The 12,388-nt window shown below is 49.7% G+C and overlaps 1 protein-coding gene across 1 annotated transcript in view; it reads right to left on the bottom strand.

Annotated features, from left to right (window-relative positions):
• PIGG (phosphatidylinositol glycan anchor biosynthesis, class G) overlaps window positions 1-11,310 on the bottom strand; it is a 53,377-nt gene extending 42,067 nt beyond the window's left edge. Inside the window, exons 1-2 of the mRNA XM_006877311.1 lie at window positions 11,157-11,310; window positions 9,997-10,202 (exon numbers count right to left, since the gene is read on the bottom strand). Of these exons, the coding sequence (XP_006877373.1) occupies window positions 9,997-10,202; window positions 11,157-11,310 (360 nt within the window). The remainder of the gene's footprint in view (window positions 1-9,996; window positions 10,203-11,156) is intronic.
• Between the last annotated feature and the right edge of the window lie 1,078 nt (window positions 11,311-12,388).

The following is a 12,388-nucleotide window of genomic DNA, read 5'->3' as shown; positions in this document are numbered from 1 at the left end:
GATGGAGACACACAGTGTGGTTCATCTACACAATGGGATCTTTCTGAACCATAAACAGAAACGAAGTCCTGATGCATGTCATAACATTGATGAACCTCAAAAACATCACAGTGAGGCAGGGAAAAGCACCAATCATAAAGGATAATCATGTACGATCTCACTGATATACAATAAGCAAATATAGAGAGATCAAGGAGAAGAAAGGTGAGCTTTGCTTAGGGGGATTGAGCCGATTTTAACGGTAGTGGAGGAATCAGGAAAAGGACGGCCATGACGGCTGCACAGCATCCATGCAGCCAACGTCACTGGACTATGCAGGTATTACTGACCTGGTGAACTACACACAGAACTAAATCTTTGAATCATCTGAAAATAAAGACGTACACAATGTATCATATGAAAATTTTACCTCAATAGAGTTGATTTTTAAATTGTGAGTCTCTCTTACCCCCAAAACTATACTTCCTAAAGATAACCAGCCACGTTTGGTGACTGTCATTTAAGACCTCTTCCTATGCACATTGTCATAAATACCCTTTTTTACCAAAATGGTAACAAATTACACAACTTGCTACTATTTTTCAATTAGTATTATGAACCTCAGCACACACAAACGCTCCTTCATCATCTAACAAGTACAATGTGTAACGCTAACCAGGCGTGTTCTAACGGATGTTTACTGTAAGAGCATCCTGTGGAAGTGACACCTGAGCTGAGCTGAGGAAAAGGTGCTGCATAGGTGGGTGGGTCCCAGTGTGGCACTGTGGGGTAAGCACTGGACTGAAAGATCGGCGGTTCAAGTCTACCAGCCAGAGAGTGCCTCCTGAACCGGGACAGCAAGTAGGCTGCAGCCTCTGTGAAAGCCAGAGGGCAGGGACAGCATCGAGTCCACTTAGTGCAATAACCACCCAACGATTTAAGGAACTAGGAGGGGGGAAGGTCTTGTTGTTTTCTTTCCTTTAACCACTTTGTCACTCTCCCTTGTCACGCACTTTCTTTTCCATCTGGGTATCTCCACGTGGGTGGGAGTACACCCCCACCCCCCAAAGAAAGTTCAGCGTTGCACCCACAAGGTTTGAGACACGTGGAACTATTAACACGGACTTCTTGAGTTGTCCAGGGGAAGGACTGGCAATATTAATCTCAGACAAAATAAACTTTAAAGCAAAGATCAGCACGAGAGACAAGTAAAGTCATTATCTCATGGTTAAAGGGTCAACTGAACAAGAGGACATAATCACAATAAATATCTATGCTCCCAACGAAAGAGCCCCAAATATAAAGCAAACCCTAATACTAGTGAAGAACACCTCTACAATAATAGTGAGATATTTTAATACATCACTTATGAAAAAGGACAGAACAACCAGAAAGTAATAGATAAGGTCATCAAAAAACTCCCAATCAAAAAAAGTCCAGGCCCAGATGCCTTCACCAGTGAATTTTACCAAACAGTCAGAGAATAGATGACACCTATTCGACTTAGGCTATTCAACAAAATCCTAGCCAATAGAATTCAACAACATACCTAAAATTACACATCATGACCAAGCAGGATTCATACCAGGGATGCACGGATGGTTAATATTACAAAAACAATAAACGCAATTCACCACATAAATAAAAAGGGTCAAAAACCATAGATCATATCGATTGATGCAGAAAAGGCATTTGACAAAATCCAGCACCCATTCCTGATTAAAAAAAAAAAAAAAAAACCACTCAGCAAAGCAGGAATTAAGGGAAATTCCTCAACATTATTAAGAGTACATATACAAAACCAATAGCCAACATCACTCTCAATGGGGAGAAACTGACAGTCTTCCCATTGTGACCAGGAACCAGACGAAGATGTCTGTCATCACCACTCCTATTCAACATTATGCTGGAAGTCTCAGCCAAAGCTATAGGTAAGAAAGGAGATTAAAGGTATCCAGATTGCAAAAGAGAAATAAAACTCTCTCTATTTGCACACAATATGATCACATACATAGAAAATCCCAAAGACTCAGCAAAAACGCTACTGGAAATCATTGGAAAATTCAGCATAGTGACAGAACACAAGATCAGTATACAAAAATCAGTTGGATTCCTCTATACTTATATAGAAGGCTCTGAAGTGGAAATAAGGAAAATAATGCGATTTAAGATAGCCACCCAAAGGATGAAGTATTAGGAATAAATCTAGCTAAAGATTGAAAGAATAAATCTAGCTAAAGATTGAAGAAGACTTGAAACATTTACTTATGAAGATTAAAGAGCACAGCCTTCGATATGGATTACATCTCAATGTCAAGAAAACAAAAATTCTCACCACTGGACCAATAAACAGTCTTATCAATGGAGAAAAGATTGAAGTTGTCAAGGACTTCATTCTTCTTGGATCAACTATCAACACTCGCGGAAGCAGCAGTCAAGAGATCAGACGATGTATTACATTGGGCAAATCTGCTGCACAGGAACTTTTTAAAGTATTGAAGAGTAGAGATGTCAGCTTGAGGACTAAGGTGCGCCTGACCCAGGCCATTGTGTTTTCAATAGCCTCATATGGGTGTGAACGCTGGACAGTGAATAAGGAGGATCGTAGAAGAATCGATGTCTTTGAGTTGTGGTGTTGGAGAATACTGAAGGTGCCATGGACTGCCAAAAGAACCAATAGATCTGTTTTGGAAGAAGTGCAGCCAGAGTGCTCCTTGGAGGCCAGGATGGCTAAGCTTCGTCTCTCATACTTTGGACATATTGTCTGGAGGGAACAGTCGTTGGAGAAGGATGTCATGCTGGGTAGGGTGGAGGGTCAGAGAAAAAGAGGAAGACCCCCAACGAGATGGATCAGCCAGGTGGCATCATTGATGGCGTCAAGTGTGGCAGCGGTAGTGAGGTTGGCCCAGGATCGGACATTGTTTCGTTCTGCTGTGCATGGGGTCACTATGACTTGGTTCCGACTCAATGGCACCCGACAACAACAACAACCCAACCTTGGAACAACAGGGTTCTATGATGCTGGGATCGACGCATTGTCTGAACAGGTAAAAGAAGGTAAATAATGTTAAGGTGACTGATTGTATTATGAATAATAGACACTTAAGTGGGATAGAAAGGAGTATCAGGAAACATGATTACAGAAAGCTTATAAGCCCATCTTCAGCCTATAAGTGATTGGAATACCTAAAAGGGATTCTAGAACTTACCCAGTGAAATAGGCTTCCTGCGGAGCCTTTGTAGTATATAGGACCTTAGGTGGAATCCTGAGCAAGCCAGCTGTTTGCCAGGAAACCAATAAGGCCCTTCAGGACAAACCCATTTCCAAGACTGAAACTCAAAAGGAACACACAGGCAGGCTTATAAGCTCGCTGGTGACCGCACTGCTCTACTTGTGAGTAGAAGTGGGGGAAAGGCAGTAATGAAAACACGGAGTCCATAGACTCCTATCCACCTTGAGATAAGAGAGAGGAGAGGAAGGGCCATTTGATCCAAAGTTTGGGCATACTTGGGAACTCCTGAACCCATGGACACTGACCTAGACACGGGGCTAGAGCTGAAGGTGAGGCCTACAGTTAACACGAATGGGGAGAGGTTCACAAGAAAGCACAAACCTGAAGGTAGTACCCATCTGACCTACTTCTGATGGCTTGATGATCAGAACTCGACTAGAGGAAGACAAAGAAATTTGATACAGGCAGCAAGAATAAACTGCTACAATTTGATGAATTTGACCTATAATTATGGATGTAGTAGCTCAAAACACCAATTAAGAGGGAAGGAATCTTCAAATCAAAGATCAAGCCTATCCCCTCAGTATACAGGGTTGATAAATGAGCAACTTAGACATCATTGGCTACCAGCTTTCAAGAGGGAGTTTAGTTTCTGAGTGAGGGGGAGAGGGGGAGAAAGAATCCCCACTGAATAGTTTTCATCTTGTCTAGATGGGTCTGGTGAAAGGAGATGGAGATAGGATTCTTTTGCTAGTAATTGTTGGCATGACTAATTGCAACCATCACTACTGTAAAGGTAACAAAAATTGTATTAAAAAAGGGGGGACTAGTTAATCTTACAGTCTAGGAACAGAGAACCCTAGGATCATCAAGAGAGAAGAGCATGAGTGGAGCTTGGGATCCTAACCAGAGAAGGAAGCAGAGGTGATGGCATGGAGAGAGAGAGCAGCTGAGGACTCTGGACTGTGTGCTGGAGGGCAGGGGGCTGGTTTGCAAAATGTGCCCTTTGGTGGTTTAAGCGATTATATGTTCCTGTGTTTCTGTACACACACACACACAAAAAATGAGGGAATAGAGGCAAATACTGTTAACCAATGGTGCATGCAGGGCACTGTAATCATTGCAGCAATTGGTTGAGTGAAAAACTAATGTTCTGCCATGTAGACTACCACTCAATTCACAACAAAACCTTTTTTAAAAAAACCTACCATCCACTCCTCAGAAATCCTATACAAGGTTGCTGAGTTAGAACTGGCTCAGTGGCACTTAACAACAAGAAGTAGGTGCGCTCCCAGGGAGAGTTGGCAGCTTACAAGGCCCTGAAAGATGCTGGAGGAACCGAATGTGTGACGTGGATGGAAGGACCAAATGGATGTGGAGGCCATGTCCGACTTCCTGTCGTCACAAGCAGGAAGAGACTCAAATTCAAAACCAGCACAAGATCGATGCCTCTGAAGCAGGGTCAGCCATACCTCTACCTTTCAACCTTCTTTGCCCTCTTCTGACACCAACCATCCCTTCCACAGCGCTCTCTGCTTCACATCTGGGTTGGATAATCAATGGCCACACGGAACTCATAGGCGATATTCACAATCGTGGCGATCATTAGAGAAGTGGGCAGGGTACAATTCAGGCGCAGAAACAAGTCAGGGCGCACCCCTCACTCATGTCTTCAGCCTCAGCCCGGTGCTCCCTGGGCTTCGGCCCTGTGGATGGTCTATAAATGCCCAGCATACATTTTACAAGCCAGCCTCCTACCTGGAGGCAGTCTGCTTTACTTGGCCCACGGGCCACGAAGTCTGCATGGCCGTCTCTCCAGGGCCTGCCTCCTCGGCCACCACAGCTTCTCTGGCTCGGGCCCACACGCCCCACTTGTGCCTTTTCTTTCTCGATGGTCCTGCACCCTCAGTCCCTGCTTCTGCCATGGCTCCTTTTCCCCTAACAGGAGGGCAAATCTAACCAGCTCTGCCATGAGTCCTGGACACCCCCCTTTTTGCATCCTGGTGTGGAACTGTGGGATAAAGCACTGGACTGCAAGGTCGGTTTGAACCACAAGGCCGGTGGTTCAAGCTCACCAGCTGCTCCTTGGAAACTCCACACAGGGTCACTATGAGTCAGACTGACTTCACAGCACTTAACAACCCAATCATTCAGTGAGTGTTAAGGAGCCTTGGAGTTCTGCCAACCAACAGGTTCAAACCTACCCGCCGCTCCGTGGCAATCCTATACAGGGTTGCTATTAATAGAAACTGACTGGACGGCACTGAACAGTAACGAGACTTTGGATAGAAAAGTCACAGCCAGTAAATCCACGGCACCTCCCAGAGACTCGAGGATGTGCTGAGGCCATCAGCGGTACTCGAAGCCAAGCACAGGTCGCTGTCTGAAGAGGGCGAGAAGAAGCAAGGCTGACTTAGACTAGGTCTGACAGGAAGAGCTGCCGCAGACCTTGCAGTTCAGGTGAGAGATAACAGCAGACTGTCCCGAGACAGCGCGGCGGGGATGGGGGCAGATCTGAGAGGTATGTGGGCGGCAGAGCCACCTGCAGGAGTACACTCACTGGAGAAGATCCTGGGGACCAGAACGGCTGGAGGGACCCCTGGAGAACTGGTGGGACGGTGGGGAGCAGCAAGGGTGCAGGTGGAGTCAGGACTGGGAGCTGCTGAGCCCCGCCAGGGAAGTGCCCAGACCCAGACTGCAAAGGGTGCACAGAGGTAGAAGGGTCCAACAAACTCCATAAAGCTTAAAAAGGGTCCAACAAACTCCTTAAAGCCCACCAAGGGAAGGTCTTGTTGGCAAAGGAGGCTGAGGGGGCAGACAGGGACAAAAAGCAGTCTAGCCAAGTTGGGTGTTACAAGGCTAACACGATGGAGACTGGACAGTGAGGGGGGGCTGACAACGCTCTGCTCTCAGCTGCTCACCTGCCAGCTCACCGCCATACCAGCACGGGGCAAGTTGGGGCACCCAATGTCCAAATCAAAGCAAGCCCAGTGCCGAGTGGAGTCTGAGAAAGCGAACCTTCAGACGCAGACCCCCTCCTCCTCCTCTCCTTGCACAGCAGACGGCGGGCTCCTCCTTAGCCCACAGAACCACCAGCGCTCCTCTTCAGGGGAGACTACCATCAGGGACACCCTGCTCAACAGGATTGCTATGGGTTGGAATTGGTTCGAGGACAACAGGTCTTGGGTATGGCACAGCAGGATAAACACTTCATGGCAATATCAGTTTGAAGTGCAAGGTCGACAGTTCAAAGTCACCAGCCGCTCCTCAAAAACCCTACAGAGGGTCGCTATGAATTGGAACCAACTTAACAGCAAACAACAACAAAGTGAGTGCTCTCGTGGGGTGGGATGTGGGCAGAGACCCAGGTGAAGTGGAAATGAGGAAACAGGGAGCAGATACAAAGAGCTCCTTTGAGGGGAAAAACAAAGGCTCAGAAGAGGGGAAACAGAGAGAAGCTGGAGAGAGGTGCACCCAGGGAGGGGTCATCATTTCAGTGGGAGAGGGCTGTGCGTCATGAGAAGCATCTAGGGAAAAGGTCGCTGAGGATGCAGGAGTGAGCAGGTCGCAGGACAGAGGGGAGACGAGAGCCCCAAACAGTGTTGCCGATCTGCTGACAGCGCTGCGTATGACGACGTTCTAATGTGCTGACGTTCTGAAGCACTGCCAGGATGCTTTTTAGAAACAAGGATGGTGAGACCTCGTCTCATGTTCTTTGGCTAGCAGGAGGGACTAGTCTCTGGAGGACATCACGCTTGGTAAGGTGGAGGGCCAGAGAAAACTGGAGGCCCTCAATCAGATGGAGTGACGCCGCGGCTGCAACAATGGGTCCAACCAGCAACGGTGGTGAGGGTGGCACAGGTCCCGCCACAGCATCGGTCTGTTGTGCACGGGGCTGCCACATCCACTGTGATGTGAAATTTGTGGATTCTGTTAAAACTTGAGCTACTACTCTCCAAGCAGTGTCTCCAAATGGCTAAATCCATTTATACTCACACCCAGGGGGTTTCAAAGCACCTGACCACCACACTCTCCTGATACCACATGAGACAAACACCGGCCTTCCAGGCTGCAACTCATCCAGCTAACTATGTTAACTGGACTCTTCAACTCCTTCCTCTGGGGATGTCTCATCTCCTCTCAGGCTTCTCTATGGGCCTCCACTGGACTGTCTGTCCTTGGTTCAATCCTCTACGTGTCACGGATGTCACTACTTGCTGCGTCCACTTAATGATGGTCAGTTCACTCTGCCATGTCTTCTGATGTCAGGATGTTTGCCGCTTTCCCGAATATGAAGTCTGTCTCTCCTCCTTTTTGACTTTTAGAAGCCAACCCCCTCACCCTCCACGCCAGCCTGGACTACTGTGACTTCCAAGGAGGACAGGTACTGTTTGGTACCAACCCCACTTGAGGCTTGTGCAGATTGTTGTGGCCAAGTCAGAACCAAGGAGAACTCTGAGGCTCTGTTTAAAGCGGGACTGGACCTGCAGTAGAGCTGTCTAGGCCAGTGTGGCCAACAGACGCTGTGGGGGCAAATGGGTTTCAAGTCAGTTTTGTCATCTGAGAAATGGAGCTGACGACAGTGCTTGGCTCACGGGACTGATGTGAGCGTATGTGAGGATGGGCATGCATTGAGTGCTCATTGCAGGGCCTGAACAGAATCGGTCATCAGTGAAACACAGTGGGCAAAAACAGTGGCCTGCTAACTCTAAGGTCTGTGGTTCAAATCCACCAGCAGCTCCTTGGGAGACATATGAAATTGTCTGCTCCTGTAAAGATTTACAGTCCCAGAAACCCTAGGTAGCAGTTCTCGTCTGTCCTACAGGGGGCGCCATGGCAGGGCTGTGGTTTTGTTTGTTAGCAGCTTTGTTTTGACTACAAAGTCTGTGAAGAAAGAGAAGACACTAAAGATTTAGTTACAGAACTCTAAAAGCTGGGGGTCGTTACAAGTGAAGGCACTGCTGCTGCCAGATGACACCAACACTCACGAGAAAGCAGGTTCTTTCTCTCCCCAGGAGTGGGGGCTGAGGGCACGCTCCCTAGCTGGCCACATCCCACCGCACCCCATCCAGAGCTGCACCCCTCAACTGCAGTCCCGGCCTACCCTGTGCAGACCCTCCCTGCTGGGGCATGAGACACAAGGACCTGCAGATGGGGTGCCTCGGGAAGCACCATGGACAGCTCCAGCCAACAGGCTCATTTCAGACCCCAGATGAAGGCATTCTCCTTAAGGGAAGGGAAGAAAAGGGGGCTTCCCTGGAGAGGAACAGCCATTCTCCCAGCTCCAGACGTGACAGCTGCTCAGGCAGGCATCGGCGGTCATCCCCTTGACCTGACTCAGCACTCAATCACTTTCCGGAGATATCTTGGGGATTCACTGTGTACGTACATGTTTTCTAAGCCCCGCCCTACTCCAGTTAAAGTGAGCTCCCGGAGCAAGACCACTGCAGTCTTGCCCTTCCCGCCCACCTAGTGGTCTTGAGGATCCTGTGGTTCGAGTAGATGCTCAGTAATTACTGTTACATGTAAGACACACCACATCCAAAAGTGGAAAGCAGGGAAATCAAGAACAAAACCAGGGATTCCTCAATCCCAGAGTGTTTTATTCATGGGACATGCATTTACTGAGTAGCTATCAAATGCTGCCCCGTGCCTTCAGTCAGTAAGAGACAACAGCTCCTTCTCAGCCAATATAGTAAGGCGTTCCAGAGTTGGCCTTAGATGTAGGCTCAGCCAGAGACCTCCACACCACACTCACTAACCTCCAGCACAGCCCCAAGCAACTCCACCGCCCTCTCTACCCCCACCCAACTCTTCCCTACAGTCTCAGCTTAAATACCAGCTCCTCAGACAGACTTCTGTGACCCCCCTGCCCCCACTGCACTCACATGCATGTTCCATGGACGCAGATGTAGTAATCTTCCCCAACTGTGTGATGAACCACTACGATACTGCACACAGCAGCTGCCTAAATCCATCGAAAAAGCTTCCCTCTTCTGTTTACCTGCACGTCTCAGGTAATCACTGACACTATGCACTTCTATAGAAGCTGCAGCAACAACTGAAGGACCAGGTAGGGCTTATTTGAGTCTATGTAATTTTGGACTTGCCATTTAACTTCTCTGTGTTTATTTCCTCATCTGTCAAGTGAAGAGACGGGTCCTTCCACCAGCTGCTCCCTGGGAGAAAGACGACACTTTCTGCTCCTATAAAGATTACAGCCGCAGAAACTCTACACACAGTCATTTGACTTGGAACCAGCTCCACAGCACACCATCACTGAACTTAGGGTTCTAACGGGCCCACTGAGGCCAGAAGGTCACTAAGGAGGGGGCAACCACTTGGGTTAGGCTGGCCCGGATGACCTGGCTCGAGACACTATCTCACTCCTTCCTGCTTCTTCTCATAAAGCACGTGGTGGGGCATCTGACAAAGCCACAGTACACCCCATGCCGTCGGTCACTCCGTAGACGGTTTCCGAAGCTCTGAGTCTTTAAGGGAGCAGACAGCCTCCCCATTCTTCTGAGAAGTGGCTAGGGAGTTTGAAATGCCAAGCTTGCTGTTGGCAGCCCAATGCCTAACCTACAGTGTCCCATGGCCCCCTGCTAAAGAGGTGTGGCCTACCCTGTCTCACAGGGCTTTCAGCATCCCAGTGTCCTAACAAAGTTGCCAACACCAAACTTAGATCCAATTAGCAAAACTGGATTTGCAGTGAAAGCTTACAGAGAGCTCCCATAAAGCCCCCAAACAGGCAAATGCATAGAACAGCAAGCCAATGTTTTACCTTAATTCGAGGCATAGTAACCGTAGGTGGCTTTGCTTCAGCCACAAAACTGTGAGCTGCTCCTTTTTCCACCAGGTAAGTTGTGTAGGGCATAAATTTCACACCCTTTGATCCAAACACAAAGTCATCCCTCAAGGCATCTATCAGGATAATAACCACCTTTCTGAAGAGAGGTGGTGGGAGCTTGGTCCAATTGGAAACGGCTCCTAAAGGGGTTTGAAAGAAGAAAAAAACAGAAATCCAAGTTTCCCCTTTATTTAGCAAAGACCGTCCGAATCTAACTCCTGAGGCTGGTCCAGCACGTAGCCTGCCGTTCTACATGTCCCCACCCAAGTCCCAGCAGTGGTGCAATGTCCTTAGCAAGAGAGGAGAATTCGAGACCAGCAGGCCTTCCGCGAGGGGCCACGATCGAGCATGGAAACAGCTGTGGGGTCATTTGAAATTAGATTTTCAGGGGCATTCCTACACGAGGACCTTAGAATGGGGCAGCAGGTGGCTAGACCTAAAACAGGGCTACATTTACGCACTGCGTCCACCCGGCCTTGGGCCCGTGTGTGAGCTGGGTGGGTGGTGAGGGCTTAATCGCCCGAAAGGAGTCACAGGAGACACTGCAGCGGGGCTGGCCGGGCGCTCATCTCTGCGCTCCTCGGGTGGCATTGTAGGAGCACCAGTGGGCTGTTAACCACCAGGTCGGCAGTTCAAACCCACCAGCTGCTCCTCGGAAACCCCAGACAGGGTCTCTATGAAGACGAACGACTGGCATTTCACAACACTGGACCAGTTGTTGTTGTTGTTGTTGTTGTTATGTGCCCTGGAGTTACGTTCCGACTGATAGCGACCCTGCGTAGGGTTTCCGAGGCTGGAAATCTCTTTCTCCCGCGGAACAGCTGGTAGTTTCCAACTGCTTGACCCTGAGGTTCCCAGCCCGATTTGTAACCACTACGCTACCAGAGCTCCTGAAACAGGGACTGACCCAAAGGCTACTCAGGAAGGGGGTGGGTGCCAGCCAGGGTGGGGGGCAGCGAAGGCTGTGGCGAGCTGTGGGGGTGCGGCCTGGAGCGGTGCAGAGAGGGACCCCGGGATGAGGCCCAGGATGGAGGAGCAGACCAAGGAGAGGAGCGACAGGGAGAGGGGACGGGAGGTCAGCCAGGGGCCCGTACCAGCCGCCGGTTCTGCCGCGTGGGACTCCGCTCGGTGCTCGGTCCTGGAGGCGGAACGAACAGGAGCCGGGAAGAAGCCCCGCAGGAAGATGGCGACCCCGAGCACCTCGATCGCTACGCAACAGGCGGCGAAGGTTCCGGAGCCCAGCCGCATCGTGCCGACCCGTCAGCCCTCAGTGCGGAGCAGCAGCAGCAGGTGCCTCCGCGATCCGTGATACCGACTCCGCCCAGAAGCCGAACGGCAGGCCGACGCTTCCAGAGTGTCGTCACGTCCGGCAGCGCACCAGAAATACGCACAAGGAAGCCAGGCTTCTGGGAGGCCGTATTCCTGGCGTGTTCCGCCCCCGGCACCTCCCACCCACAACCTCCGCCCTCACCCAGAGAAAGCCCGCCCCCAGAGGCCCCGCCCACGCGTGTGTCAGCCCCGCCCCTACCCCACCCCCCGTGAGGCGTTGGAGGTTTCCCTATGAATCACAAGATCAGCGGTTCGAACCCACCACCGCTCTTCGGAAACAGCATCAGGGTCGCTGTGAGTCGGAGCTGACTCCACGGCGCTTAACACCAACACCAACTCCGCCCCCCACTCCTCCAAGTCCCAGAACTGCCCACCAACATGCCCCACCTCGGACCCTCCCTGGATCCACCCACTTGGTCATTCAGCACCATTTAACCCTGTGACAAATCTCTCTGTCATTTTGATGCTGGAAGCTTGCCACCTGTATTTTATATACCTGCAGGCTATAAAATAGACACTGGAGGAGGAGAGAAAGGAATAGCCAGAAATACCACCATAGAAAGCTTTTAAGTCCATCTTCTGCCAATAGCTGATTGGAACACCTAAAAGGGGGATGCAATGTATCCAGTGAAGGAGGCTTCCTGCAGAGCCCCTGCATTACACAAGACCATAAATGGAGTCCTGAACAGCATCCAGAGTCTTTTGAGGGGAAAGGTCCACTTGAAAGGACAAGCAGAGCAGCCTGGAGTGGCCAGAAGAACGGAAGATATGTCCTGAAAGAATGACTGACAAGAAAAACACAAAACAATATAGGCAGGCTGACTGATTACTACAAAAACAAACAAGTAGCTCACCCAGGAGATATCAAGGCAAGTGGTCGGGTCCTCCTCAAGGCAAACCCCGTTCTAAGACTAAGGCTCAATGGGAATGCATGCTCTGATTGGTGACCACTTTTATCACCAATAAGGGGAAGTGAAGGAAAAACAGCAATGAAGCT

Source organism: Chrysochloris asiatica, unplaced genomic scaffold (assembly GCF_000296735.1).
Source record: "Chrysochloris asiatica unplaced genomic scaffold, ChrAsi1.0 scaffold00472, whole genome shotgun sequence".
NCBI lineage: Eukaryota > Metazoa > Chordata > Mammalia > Afrosoricida > Chrysochloridae > Chrysochloris > Chrysochloris asiatica.
The sequence above is the reverse complement of the archived record's forward strand: the minus strand, read 5'-3'. Positions and strand labels throughout refer to the sequence as shown.